At 54.9% G+C, this 12508-nt stretch overlaps 1 protein-coding gene across 3 annotated transcripts; it reads right to left on the reverse strand.

Annotated features, from left to right (window-relative positions):
* Positions 1 to 580: 580 nt before the first annotated feature.
* Scn1b (sodium voltage-gated channel beta subunit 1) lies at positions 581 to 9669 on the reverse strand. Of its 3 annotated transcripts, none has more exons than XM_041654106.1 (6): positions 9287 to 9669; positions 7757 to 7923; positions 6299 to 6539; positions 1726 to 1867; positions 1316 to 1387; positions 581 to 1228 (listed from the first exon to the last, which is right to left on the reverse strand). In XM_041654106.1, exons 1-5 carry the CDS (start codon positions 9324 to 9326, stop codon positions 1321 to 1323), a joined length of 657 nt encoding a protein of 218 aa, XP_041510040.1. In that variant the 5' UTR covers positions 9327 to 9669; the 3' UTR covers positions 581 to 1228; positions 1316 to 1320. The 3 variants fall into 3 exon arrangements, with proteins under 3 accessions (XP_041510040.1, XP_041510041.1, XP_041510042.1); XM_041654107.1 differs by lacking the exon at positions 9287 to 9669 and adding an exon at positions 8738 to 8914; XM_041654108.1 differs by lacking the exon at positions 9287 to 9669 and adding an exon at positions 8512 to 8651.
* Positions 9670 to 12508: the final 2839 nt, after the last annotated feature.

Below are 12508 nucleotides of genomic sequence, written 5' to 3' on the forward strand. Positions count from 1 at the left end.
TTGAGTCACAACAGCTGTCCCCACACAGGAGGCCACCTACTTGCCCTCTCTTGCACCTTCTCCAGTCACAGACCTGACACCTCTCTCAGGCAGGGGCCACATTGATTCTGCCTGACCGATGGGCCTGACTCTCTCTTGTCTTCCTTGCCTCCTTCTCTGTTGGGTCTCTGCCGCTACCACAATCGCAATCGTTCTGCCTCTCTCTCTCTCTCTCTCTCTCTCTCTCTCTGCCTCTGTCCATCCTTCTTGCTGTCTCACTGCACTGCCCTCTCCCTCTCCATCTCCCCAAAACTTTTACTCAGAATTCTCAGAGCATAGCAAGCTCTACAAAATCCCAACGTTCAGTTGCCTGTCCCTACAGATCACAAAGCCGCCTTCTGGACTCCGGCCCTGACTCCTATCCACGGAAATAACGACTCCCAGAGTCACACTGTTAACCAAGCTCTAAGCCCTTCTTCAGTCCCTCCAATGTGGCCAGGGCCCTGCTGCTTGTTGGGAAGAAGGATTCCCAAAAGACACTCCAAGGTCAACTTGGGACGGGGACCGGGGGAGCTGGGGATGCTAATGAGAGACTGGAGACTCGAGTCCAAGAATCTTTATTTCATGAACAAAACTACTTCTGTAAAGAGAGGAGGCCGAAGAGGCCCTTCCCGAGAGACCACAATTGAAGGCTGGTGAGAGAGGGCGGGTGGGCCAGGTCTAGGAGGTGTCACGGAGAGGGAACCCCAGGTCCAGCCGGAGGAAGTGGAAGGGAGATGAAACCCAGAACCCCCTGCCCACGACTGTCCCTGTCCCGGCCCCTCTTGACCCCATCAAGCAGGGCTGGAGCCGGCTGGCCTGGCAGTGCGTGTGGGAAGTGGTCTATGTGCAAATCAGCAAAGAGAAGGGGGCGGGGCCTGCCCCCTCGCCTCACCGCCCCCTCCCCCAAACAGGCAGCAAAAGCAGGGTGGGGCGGCCATATTGCTTCACCCGTCATGCATGGCGGTGGGAGGGTGGGCGGGAGGCGGTGGGTGAGGTGGAATCAGTCCCTGCCCGCTCCCACCCAGGTGGCTCCTCTGCAGGATTGTGAGGCTGGGGAGACCGATGGGCTGACTCCCATTGCTGGGGGAGGGTCCCCATCAGGGGCTGACCCCCCACAGGCGGGGGAGGGTACCCATCAGGGGCTGATCCCCACTGCGGGGGAGGATACCCGTCAGGGCTGGATCTTCCTTGAGGTGAAGCCCAGGGCCTGCAGGGTAAGAAGCAGAGACTTGGAGACCCAGTCCCTGAACCCTCCTCCTGGATGGTGGTGCCCAGAGCGGTTCATCAGCCTTACCAGCACTATTCAGCCACCTGAACGCCTGTACAGTTCTCTTTGCTCTCGGATGTAATGGCCAGGTATTCCGAGCTGTTCAGGGAAAAGCAAGGCAGACAGTGACCCCTGGGCCCAACCCTAAGCAGAATGGGGTCCCTGCCTCAGGCATGCAGGGCTACTAAGACTGGAGAGGACTGGGCGGGAACCCCTGAATCTGAGAGGCCTCTGTAACTACAGGGCACCACTGTGACATTCAGGAATCTGTAGCGGCAACCAAAAGACTTGGGTTCGAATCCTGGCTCTGCTGCCTGGCAGCGGTGCTGTCCTCTTCCCCTCATCTGCAAGCAGCTACGCTATTAGTCTCTGCTGCAGATGCTGGGGTGCCAGATGGCACCAGGGTGGCCTCAGCCCGCCTCGCCAGCCACACTCACGCATTTTCTTGTGCAGCAGCTTCCGTGGCAGCGGCGATCTTCTTGTAGCAGTACACCATCTCCGCCACGAGCCATATGGTCAACACCACAATAAGCACGTACATCATGATCTCTGACACGATGGACGCCATGTCTCTGTTGGCTGTAGGGACCGGACATGGTTTAAGGAGGGGGCAGAGGCTCCAGCTCAAGGAGACACAACAGCCCCAGAGTGTAATATTTGCTGTGTTAACTCAGGCAAGTGGTTCAACCTCTCTGAGTCTGGGCCGCAAACAAGGTAATTGTGCTTGTTTCCACAGGAATTACAGGGACTCTGATCAAGAGACAAGGGGCTTGGGATGGGCCTAGGGGTTGCTGTCATCCTGCCTCCTTGTAGCATTTGTGACATTTAGGAGGGTGCACCTGCCATGCTGATAGTCTGACTCTGCAAATCAAATGCGTGGGGTTCAAATCTCAACTCCGCCAGCTGTGTGACCTTGAAAAAGTGACTAAGCCTCACCGGGCCACGGTTTCCTCCAACAGCAAAAACAAACAAACAAACAAGACGCGTTTCTCAGGACAGTGTTCATCCTGCCATGACTCTCAAGGGGTGTTCTTATTACTGTTGTAATTGAGGCCACTCTGTGTCTACTGGGTTTCTCTGTGTAGCCCTAGCTGTCCTGGAACTCGCTCTGTAGACCAGGCTGGCCTTGAACTCACAGGGATCCGCCTGCCTCTGGAGTGCTAGGATTAAAGGCGTGTGCCACCACCACCTGGCTCTGGCTTTGCTTTTTATTAGCTCTGCAACCTCAGGCAAAAGACTCCCCCTCTCTGAGGCTCAGTGCCCCTCTGTCAGATGAGGGCAAACACTCTTAGAGTTGCTGCGGAGATGCGGAGAGGCAGCAGAAGTACGGGGAGCATGGTGGCCAGCGCTGCTCGGCATGGGCTGTTTTTGGGAAAGCCTCCTTGCTCTCCGCATTGCCGGCTTGCCTCTCCAGCTTCCTTTCATGGGGCCTAAATTTAAACTGTAAAGGGAACGTGTCCAGTCAGGGGACTGGAGGGGAAGGACGCTTTGGCACAACTCCTCAGCCAGATTTGGCCGGTGTCCACCCTACATCCCTGGCCCCCTTGGTAGCCCGGATCTCATTCCCCCCACCCCCGCCCCACCCCTGCTGGCCAGTGAGGTCTTCCTCTCCTGCGAGCCTGTGCTTGCTGTCCTGCCAAGACAATGCTGGTGTTTCTGGGTCAGAGGGAGGAGGGCAGTGTACAGGGCTGGATGTTCCCCCATCTGCTCGCTCATTCATTCATTCATTCATTCATTCATCAGGGATCACCCATGTCATGAGCGACCCCTCTCTACCCGACTCTGCTAAATTCTCTTTGTTTGCCTTAGACAGGGACTCTCTATGTAGCCAAACTGGCTTCGAACTCCCCATCCTCCTGCCTCTGCCTTCCAAATGCTGAGAGTTAAGCATGCTACAACCACATTCCATTCTGTTGTCTTTTCTATCTACAGCCCATTTTCCAGACAAGGACTCCAAGTTTGGTGCTGAGCCAATGACGCACAGCTGAGATGGGCTCAGAGCTGGGGCTGGACCCCAAGCATAACTGTTCAGAGTGTATGGTCGCTGTCCTGTGGCCAAGGTGAACCCTGTAACAGCTGATTAAAACCCAGGCCGTCTTTGCCAAGCCACTGGGCGTCTCAGGAGGAGGAACTGCAGGGGTCCTCACTTTACAGATGAGACCAAGGGAGAGCCCACTGGATCACATGGAGGGGCTCCCTGGGGCGCTCTTTGAATACCCCATCTCTCCTGAAGACTGGACCCAGACAGAGTACTACCACTGAGCCACAACCCTTTTTCAATTTTGTCATGGGGTCTTGCCATGTTCCCCAGGCTAGCCTTGAATTCTCCCTACAGCCCGGCTTCTATCTCAGCCTCAGGAAGGATCCCCATCGGAGCCTTTGCCTACTTAAGGCCCCTAGAATCCTCTAAGACTGCCTTTGGGTCCACACAGCAGCCCTTCTGTGGGCCAGAGTCCTCCGCAGCCTCAGACGCTGTGAGGTGCAGATCCTCTGAGTGTGTAACTATGTCCCCTGTTGAGCCCAGCTGCTCCTGCCACCTTCCAACCTTCATCCATCACTGGGCTTTGGGATGTGACTCCAAGCGTGTTTAGGGGCTACAATGGGTGATGCCAGGAACACAGCAAGACAGCGGGTGAGAACAAGAACCAGACCTGGTAGGAGCCAGGTGAGATGGCTCACACCTCTGGGCCCAGCACCTGGGAGGCTGGGGCAGGAGTCTCACACCAGCCTGGGCTACAGAGGGAGTGCTTGCCTAGCATGCACGGAGCCCTGGGCTTGCGTCCCAGCACTCAAGAGAACGGGCAAAGTGGCTCATACATTTAATCCTGGCATGTGGAAGGAACGGGAAGGAGAGTCAGGAGTTCAAGGTTATCCTTGGTTAGATAGCAAGTCGAACATTAGCCTGGGTAACATTAGACCTTGTCTTTTCTTTAAAGCCCCCAAAGGAACATAAGTCAAAAATAGAACATAGAAAAAAAAAAACCGCTATGGACAGCTGGGGGTAGTGGCACATGCCTTTAATCCCAGCATTCAGGAGGCAGAGGCAGGTGGAGCTCAGAGTTCGAGGCCAGCCTGGTCTACAGAGCGAGTTCCAGAACAGCCGGGGCTACAAGAGAAACTCTGGGTCTGGGAAAATGAAACAACACACATTAGTTTTTCAGGTGTGGTTACTCACACCTATAATCCCAGTACTCAGTTAAGCTGAGGCACGAGAATTTGTTTGAGTAGGAATTTGGATCTGATGTTAGCCTGGGCTACATAGTGGACGACTTGTCTCAAAATAAGTATGCAAGTAAGTAATTAAATACCAAAAAGTAATACAATAAACTATGGCTACTGAGATGGCCTAGTGGGTTGAGGCATTTGTCGCCAAGTTTGATAACCTGCGTTTGCTCCTCAGGGTCCACGTGGTGGAAGGAGAGAGAACTGACTTCCACAAGTTGACCTCTGACCTCCACGTGTGCCGCACAACGTGTGCACGTCATACGCCTCGCACACCGAAGAAATAAAAATATTGTCAAAAATAAAATTAAAGCAACAGTACTGTGGTATGGCAGGTAGAACATGCTACCTAGATTCTTCTGGAAACATGAGCTCAGCAGAAAGGGCTCTGTGTTCTGAACACAGTAAGAGTGCAGGACGGAGAATTATGTATGGCTGGGCCGAGAAAGTGGATAAAAGTCAAGCTTGACGGTGGGCGTGGCCTGAGCAAGGGCCCACAGGAGGCGAGGCGGAGACTGAGGGCGCTCGCCAGCTTCCCCCTCAGAAGCTGGGGTTTGTGATGCTCGGGTCTGGAGTGGCCTTCGCTCCCCTGGACCCGGACCTCGCAGGCAAAACTCCACTTTCTGTGCCCACCGCCCACCACACACCCACCGTGGTGACGTCCCCGTGCCTCCCTCGGATGCGCCTCTCACTTGCCTTCTGTACCATTTTGATGAGAAACATAAAAAACGCTAATTATAACAAGGATCCTGCAGACTCTGGCTGAGGGAACACGGATGCACGCGAGAAACCGAGAAACCGCCTGGGGCTGGGGGTTGTTAACCCAAGCAAGGCTGGATTCAGATCCAGGACCCAGTCAGGTGACTTGGTTGCAGGATCTCACCTCCCTGAGCCTGGACCTTTGTGTCAACAATACGGGGTGGTGAAGCCCCTCCCTCAGATGCTGGTGGGATGGTCCAACAGGGACTTTTTAAAGGAGTCGGAATGTCAAGGGACCAGGTCGGGAGGATGGGAAGTGCTACTGGCCCCCAGGGATTCACTTCCCAGAGTCCTTCACTGCCTCCAGGCTTGGAATAGCTCCCTGACTTTCTAAGACAAGAGGACACACGAACTCTGGAAAATTCCGACTGATGCTGATCAGAAGAAGCTCTGTCTCCGAGTGGTGGCACACGCCTTTAGTCCCAGCACTTGGAAGGCAGAGACAGTTGGATCTCTGTGAGTTCGAGGCCAGCCTGGTTTGCAGAAGGAGTTCCAGGACAGCCAGGGCTACACAGAGAAACCCTGCCTTGAAAAACAAACAAACAAACAAACAAAAGGGAGTTGGCTTGTAGGCTGGGCTACAAAGCAAATCCCTACCTCAAAACTAAAAACTATGGTCTGAGAAAGCAGTCCAAAGACGCTAAAAGCAAAATGCTGGCTCCACTCGGAAACACCCCAGGCCTCTGTGGTCCCCAGTAAGGCCCCAGCTCATTACTGTGTGCCCTCACCTAAGAGACACTCCAAGGCATATACGATATTCTCTCCGGTCCCTGGGGACAATCCTGGGGCTCAGAGAAAGGAAGGCACCTGTCCGAGGTCACATGGCTTGAGTACAACTTAGTGCACATGATTTAGGGGGGAAAGACCGACTCTGACCGCCTGTGGGCTGAAGCCTGTAGAACCAGAAAGGGGTGTCCTTCCCCCTGTGGCTGCGGGCTGTTGGCTGGTCTCTGTGTGGCACCAGCCTGTCCCCTTCTTCCCATCTGTCCCTCCATCTGGCTTGCTGGAGGGTGACAAGACTTGACTCACCCTTGTCCACCACCTCCAGGTGGATCTTCTTGACGACGCTGGTGTTGTGCTCATAATTATCAAAGAAGAGGAGACGGTAGACATGGCACTCGTAGTCGCCAGAGTGGTTGTAGGTGACGTTGGTGATGAAGATGGACAGGTCCTGCAGGTCCTTGGTGCCCCGGCTCCCGTTCCACACCACGCGGCCCTCAAAGCGTTCATCTTCCTCCAGCTGCAGCACCTCGTTCTCATAACGTAGGATCTTGGGGTGATTAGTGATGAGTGAGGTATGTAAGTCACTGGGTCTGTCTTCCACAAGTGTGGCCATCATACTGTCTCTCATCCTGACCCTCCCAAGGACAGATGATGTATATATGGTAGCAGCATCTTTTGTTTTGTTCTTTCTGTGGTACTGGCATTGTAACCTTTGCATATGCTAGGCAGGGGCTCTACCACTGAGCCACACCCCAGCCCTTCACTGTTGAATTTCTGGCAAGGATTCTATTGCCAAGCCCCACCCTCAGTTCCTTACTGGTGGGTTTCAGGCAAGTGCTCTCTCATTGAGCTATGTCCCCAGCCCAAGCTCAGGCATCTTGACTTGGGCAGTGAGGTGTCAAGGAGGTTGAGATCTCAGCTGGGACCATGGCAGCCCCCGACTGTCCTAGCCCCGAGACACATACACACACAATCCCACAGTCTGAAGCTCCGCCTTGCTTCTGCATTCCCCTTCTCCACACTTCTTTCCCAGACACTGGTCACCCTCGGACACAGGCTCCCTGTCCTACCACACACACATTTCAGAATACACACAGAGTAAAACATTGCTCTTTGATGTTGCTCTATGGCTGCCCAAGACATTTTTGCTGGTGCCAGTGACAGGTTTTCACTACCCACCATATGCCAGCTGCATCAACTCATTTAACCCTAGTGCAGACCTAAGGGGCTGAAGCCAGTGAGGTGGTTTAGCAGGTTAAGGTACTTGCCACCACACTGATAGCCTGAGTTCGACCCTTAGGACCCATGTGGTAGAATGAGAAAATGGACTCCTGCAAGTTATGCTCTGACCTCCACACACATGCTATGGCATGGACATATACACATACAATAAGTGTAATTAAAAAAAAATATGGGGCAGAGACCACGACCCCTCACAGTTACAGGACCCATGCGCAGTGACTTGCCTAAGGTGATCAGTAGTCTTTAATAATGGGGATTTAAACCCAGGTCACTCCTCATACCCACATCTTCATCATTAGCAAAACACTCACACCAGCCAAATGTCTGCCTGTAATCCCGGTACTTGAGAAACTGAGGCAGGAGGATTGCCAAGAGTTAGAGCCCAGACTGAGTTACTTAGCAACACCCTGTCTCCACAGCACTAAAAGCAACACTGAAAAGCAAGCAAGCAAGCCGCCTTGAGATCCAGCACTGCGGGCTCAATCCCCTGGATGCTAACCCAGCCCAGGCACCCACACATACCTTGACAAATTCCTCTGTCCCCTTCTGGCGGAAGGTCCACTCTGTAAAAGTCTCGGCGCTGGTCTCGCTGCGACGCTTACAGGAGATGCACAGGATTTTGAAGGTCATCCCGTAGACGGCCTCCGTCTCGGAGTCCACCTCCACGCAGCCCCCCCAAGCTGAGGACACTGCGGACACAGTGGGCTCAACTCAGCGAGGCACCTGCCACTCTAGGCAGCACCGGGCTTGCTGCCCCACAAAAGCCATCTGTTTCCTTTTCACCATTTCTGCACAGAGTGGATGCCAAACCTATCCCTGATTCTTGCTGGCTGTGTGACCTTGACAAGCCCCCCATCTTCTGGGAGCCTCAGTTTCCCACCCCCACCCACTCTTCCCATCCCCTGCCTATTAGGTAGTCGCTAGGTAGAATATGCACTTTGGAGGATATCCTTGGGGTGAGTAACTCCACTGAAGCACCCTGGCCCTCAAAAGGCCAACAGCCTTCTAGGCAGAGGTTCTAGCGGTCCATGTCAATCCCACCAAACTGGTCTGCAGAACCAGTCACGGCTTGAGAGATGGGAAGGTTGGCTGAAAGGGGCTCACTCCAGCCCCACTCCTCCTCCCTCTGGCCTCTCTGTAACCCACCCCCTCCCCAACTTCACCACCCTGCTCTGTCCCCTTTTTCACAGACTCCCTCACTTCAAGACATTCTAAGTTAAGTTCTTTCCTGCCTCGGAATCTTTGCTCAGCCTCAGGTCCCCCCTTCACCCTCTTACCTGTCACCTCTTGCCTCCACCACTCACTAGCTGACGAAGTCCTGTCTCCTATTGGAGCTCTGGGTCCCTTCTTTGTCCCCCAGCCTCCTGATCTCTTAGTCTTCAGGGTTTCTGGTTCACCTTCCCTGTTGCCTCAGTGTCCCCTATATTTATTCCTCCTAGGGGTGTCTGAGGTCCTAGCACCGCTGTGTCCCTCGCTCTGTCTTCCCATCCTTGTATGTCTCACCATTACTATTACTGTTATTGTTTTTTAAACTCCCATCTGGCTGGCATTCTCCGTCTCTCCAGATCTTTCCACGTTTCTCAAGTTTCTCTGTCCCTGGCTCCGGCTCGCAACTCTCTCGCTCCAATGTCCCTGTCGTCCGCCTCAGTCTCTTGGTTTATTCCCACTCCCAGGGCATGCTTGATGTCTTCCCTCGGTATCCATCCCTCCGGGTTTGTCTCTCCGGGCCCCAGTCCCCAGGCGACGCCTTCCCCCCACCCCTCACGCGGCTGTGGGTGTCACATTGCAGCCTGCGGGGCTCTGCAAGCAGCTGACTCCGCGTCTCTTCGCCCCCGGCCCGGCGCCCGCAGACCAATCTCCGTGCCAAGTGCTCCCCCCACCCCCGAGAATCTCCTGTATCTCCAGGATCTTCTTCCCGTGTCGTCTGGGGTCCCGCGACCCCAGTGACCTCGCTCCGCGCACAACTTCCCAGGCAGGGACTTGGCGAGCTTGAGCCACGCGGGCGGGGGGCGTCCCGAGTGCCTATGGTGCGTGTCCCCCAGCAACACTCACCCAGCGCCGCGCCCACCACTAGGGCCAGCAGAGTCCCCATAGCCGCGCAGGGCAGCGGGTGCGCAGAGCGCGGCGACAGGCGATGGGGCCCGGAGGCGACTGGCCCGGGCGCCGGGCGCGGGCGCGGCAGCTGCGGCTGGGGGGGCGCGCCCCCCCGCTCCGGTTACCGCCGGGGGCCCAGCCCCGGGGCCGGGAGAGCGGGCATCCCCGCCGCGCGGCGGGAGGCTAGGGATGCTGCGTGCGCTCGCGCCACAGGGCGCATCCAGGCTGCGGCGACCCCTGCTTGGCTCCGGACGCAGCTTGGGAGCTCGCTGTCGGGCTCCAGGCGCTGGGGCGCGGACCAAGGGCTCCTGCGCACTGCAGCGTCGGCCCGAGAGGGAGGAGGGAGCCAAAAGAGGGAGGAGGGAACGGGAGGGGGCGGGATGAATCACCGCGGGGGGGGGGGGGAGGGCGCGGCCGCCCAGCCTTTGCCGCAGCGGCCCGGGAGACGCCGGGGCATCGGCCTCTCTGGTGGCTCCCGGGCTTCTGCGCACCCGAGGAGTGGCCTGGGTCACTCCGACTTCGCCAGACTCTTCTGGATGGAGGGACCCTTTCCTCCTCTTCTTCTTCTTCTTCCGAGAAAGGTCATCTCCAGACACCCAAGAGGACTTGGAGGACAGTTCGGGGGACCAGTTTCTGTTTTCCTAGTTATGGAGGTCAACCTTATCGAGTTCACGAGGAGATGGGGCTGGGACATCCGTGGGATCTACTTTTGATATCTGAGATCCCTCGGACTGGAGGTCACTGAGCCAGAACCTAAGAGGGCTCGAAGGGGTGAAGGGGTCAGGCTAGGGCTGTATAGAAACCTCCAAACCATATACAAGCCGAAAGGGTACCTTGACATCCCACCACTCTGGGGTAGGAGGTGCCAGGTTTCAAAAGAGCCATTCCCGCGATCTTACCCCGCCCCCCCCCCCTTGCGCGCCCCGCGACTCTGACGTCATCTTCCCAGCTCTCCTCCCACTCTACCGTCCACCGATTCTCCCCACCCCCAGCACACCAGCTCATCACTGCTTCAGGGCCTTTGCCCTACTTCCTGCCTGGACACCCCTCACCCCATCCCCGCCCACTGTCCCCAGGTGATGGAAGGACTGACTCTCTGTTCTAAAACGCAGGGCTCCAATGTCACCTTCACCGTATTTTCTGTGCGCATTTTGAATCATCTGCCTCTCTCCATACTTACTGGGCCATCTTGGTTTTTATTTACTTTGTCGGAATAGTTAGATGTTGGTTAGGTACCAACAAGGGATTGTTTCGGTGTTTATTATATTGTATTTACTCTGTGCTTGTGAGACCACACATCCATGCCAAGGCATACATATGAAGGTCAGAGGACAACTTGGAAGACATCTTCACTACATGGGTCTTATGGGTTGAACTTAGGTCATTAGGCCTGGAGGCCAGTGCCCTTAACTGCTAAGCCATATCTCTCCAGGCCCTTTTGTTTTCTTAGAGACAGGCTCTCACTATGTAGCCCAGGCTAGCTTCTACCTGGTGGTCCTCCTGTTTCAGTGTGCACCACCACACCATGCTTGTATTCTTTTACACGATTGGTCTGTCTGCTGCCTGCACCTTCCCCAGGGTGAGAATACTATCCTGTGTCCCAACAGGTCCCCAGCACCTTGACCTCTTCTTGGCCCATTATAGAGTTCTAGGTCACCAGGACCAAGGTGGGAGACTCTTAGCAAGGGGTGGCTGGCCCCATCCTAGCTACCAGTTCTGCTTGGAATAAGGTCCTGGAGAAGTCACAGTGTGGGGCAGGTCCAGGACATAGTGGCCAATAGCCAGGGACACCAGACACCTTTGTGGTCTGGGGTTTTGAGCCAGCACCTCCTGAGCCGTGAAATTCCTTGTGCAGAAAATAACCCTTTCACAGTTCCAGTGGCCCCAGTGGGGGCTGGGAGGAGGCGGCTCAGGGAGTTCAGGCCCCAGCAGTGGACAGGAGACACATCCTTACAGCCCTACAAGACTGGTGTCCAAGGAGGCTCTCTGGTGGGGGCAAAGCAGCCTTTTACTCTAATGAACTTAATTCTTACTCCAAGGAGTTGTCCTTCGGCCCAGTTTGCAGGTGTGAGAAGAGAGCCTCGGCATGGGGAACAGGCAGATGGCACACTGCAGCAGAGGCGTGTGTGTGTGTGTGTGTGTGTGTGTGTGTGTGCGCGCGCGCGCCTGGGGTTTTACCCTTTGTTTGTTACTGCTTCCATCCAATCCTTCCACCCCACAACTTGGCATGTGACCTTCCAAAAGTCCTGCCAGACTGACAGACTCTTCCTTCCCTTTGGCCTCAGCCCAGGGTTTGGAGGGCATAGCTGGGTTCGGCTTGCACCACTGATGGCTGATGGGGAGGTGTTTGGTTTTAGAGGGACAGTAACTTGTGTATAAACTTGAAGATCTGGAGCTGGAAAGGTGGCTCAGCACTTAGGAGTATTTGTTGCTCTTGCAGAGGACCCAGGTTCGGTTCCCGGCAACCACATGATGGCTCACAACCACCAAGAGTTCTAGGGGATTCGGTGCCCTGTTGTGATCTGAGGATACAGTGCACATCCATACAGACAGGCAAGACACTCATTCATACAGAAACCAAACGATAAATCTAAAAAATTAACATGTGGAGATGTCATAGGGGGGTGCCTAGAATCTGCCTCATGGTAGCCTTGGGACCAAGAGTGTGTCATAGGATGAAAGGAATAGCAAAGCCCGGTCCCCACTTAATGCTCGTGACACGAGTTTCATCTTTCCTTCCAATTCTTCTGTGGTAAATGGAATGAGTTTTGGCTTATTCTGCCAAGCCCCGTTAGGAGGCATATTCCGAGGCTGGTGGCGCAGGCCTGGCATCCCAGTTCCTCGGGGGACTGAGGTGGGAACACACGTTCTAGGTCCTACAAGGGCTTTCCTGGGTGAATTCAAGGCCAGCAGATTTAGTTAGACCCTATCTCACAGGAGAAAAGAAACTAGAGATCTAAGTATTAAGTCTGATTAGAGGTTGTCACCCCTTTAATCCTAGCACCGGAGAGGTAGACACAAGCAGATCTATCTCAGTGAATTCAAGGCCTGCCTGGTCTATATAGCAAGTTCCAGGACAGCCAAGACTTTATAGTGGAACCCCATCTCAAAATAAATAAAGGTAAAATTTAAAACTAAAAAAAAAAAATAGAAAAAATAAAACGGGAAAAGGCTGGGGAC

The sequence above is a fragment of the Microtus oregoni genome, unplaced genomic scaffold (assembly GCF_018167655.1).
Source record: "Microtus oregoni isolate MIOR12 unplaced genomic scaffold, Mior012 000006F_ref0000085, whole genome shotgun sequence".
Taxonomy (NCBI): Eukaryota; Metazoa; Chordata; class Mammalia; order Rodentia; family Cricetidae; genus Microtus; species Microtus oregoni.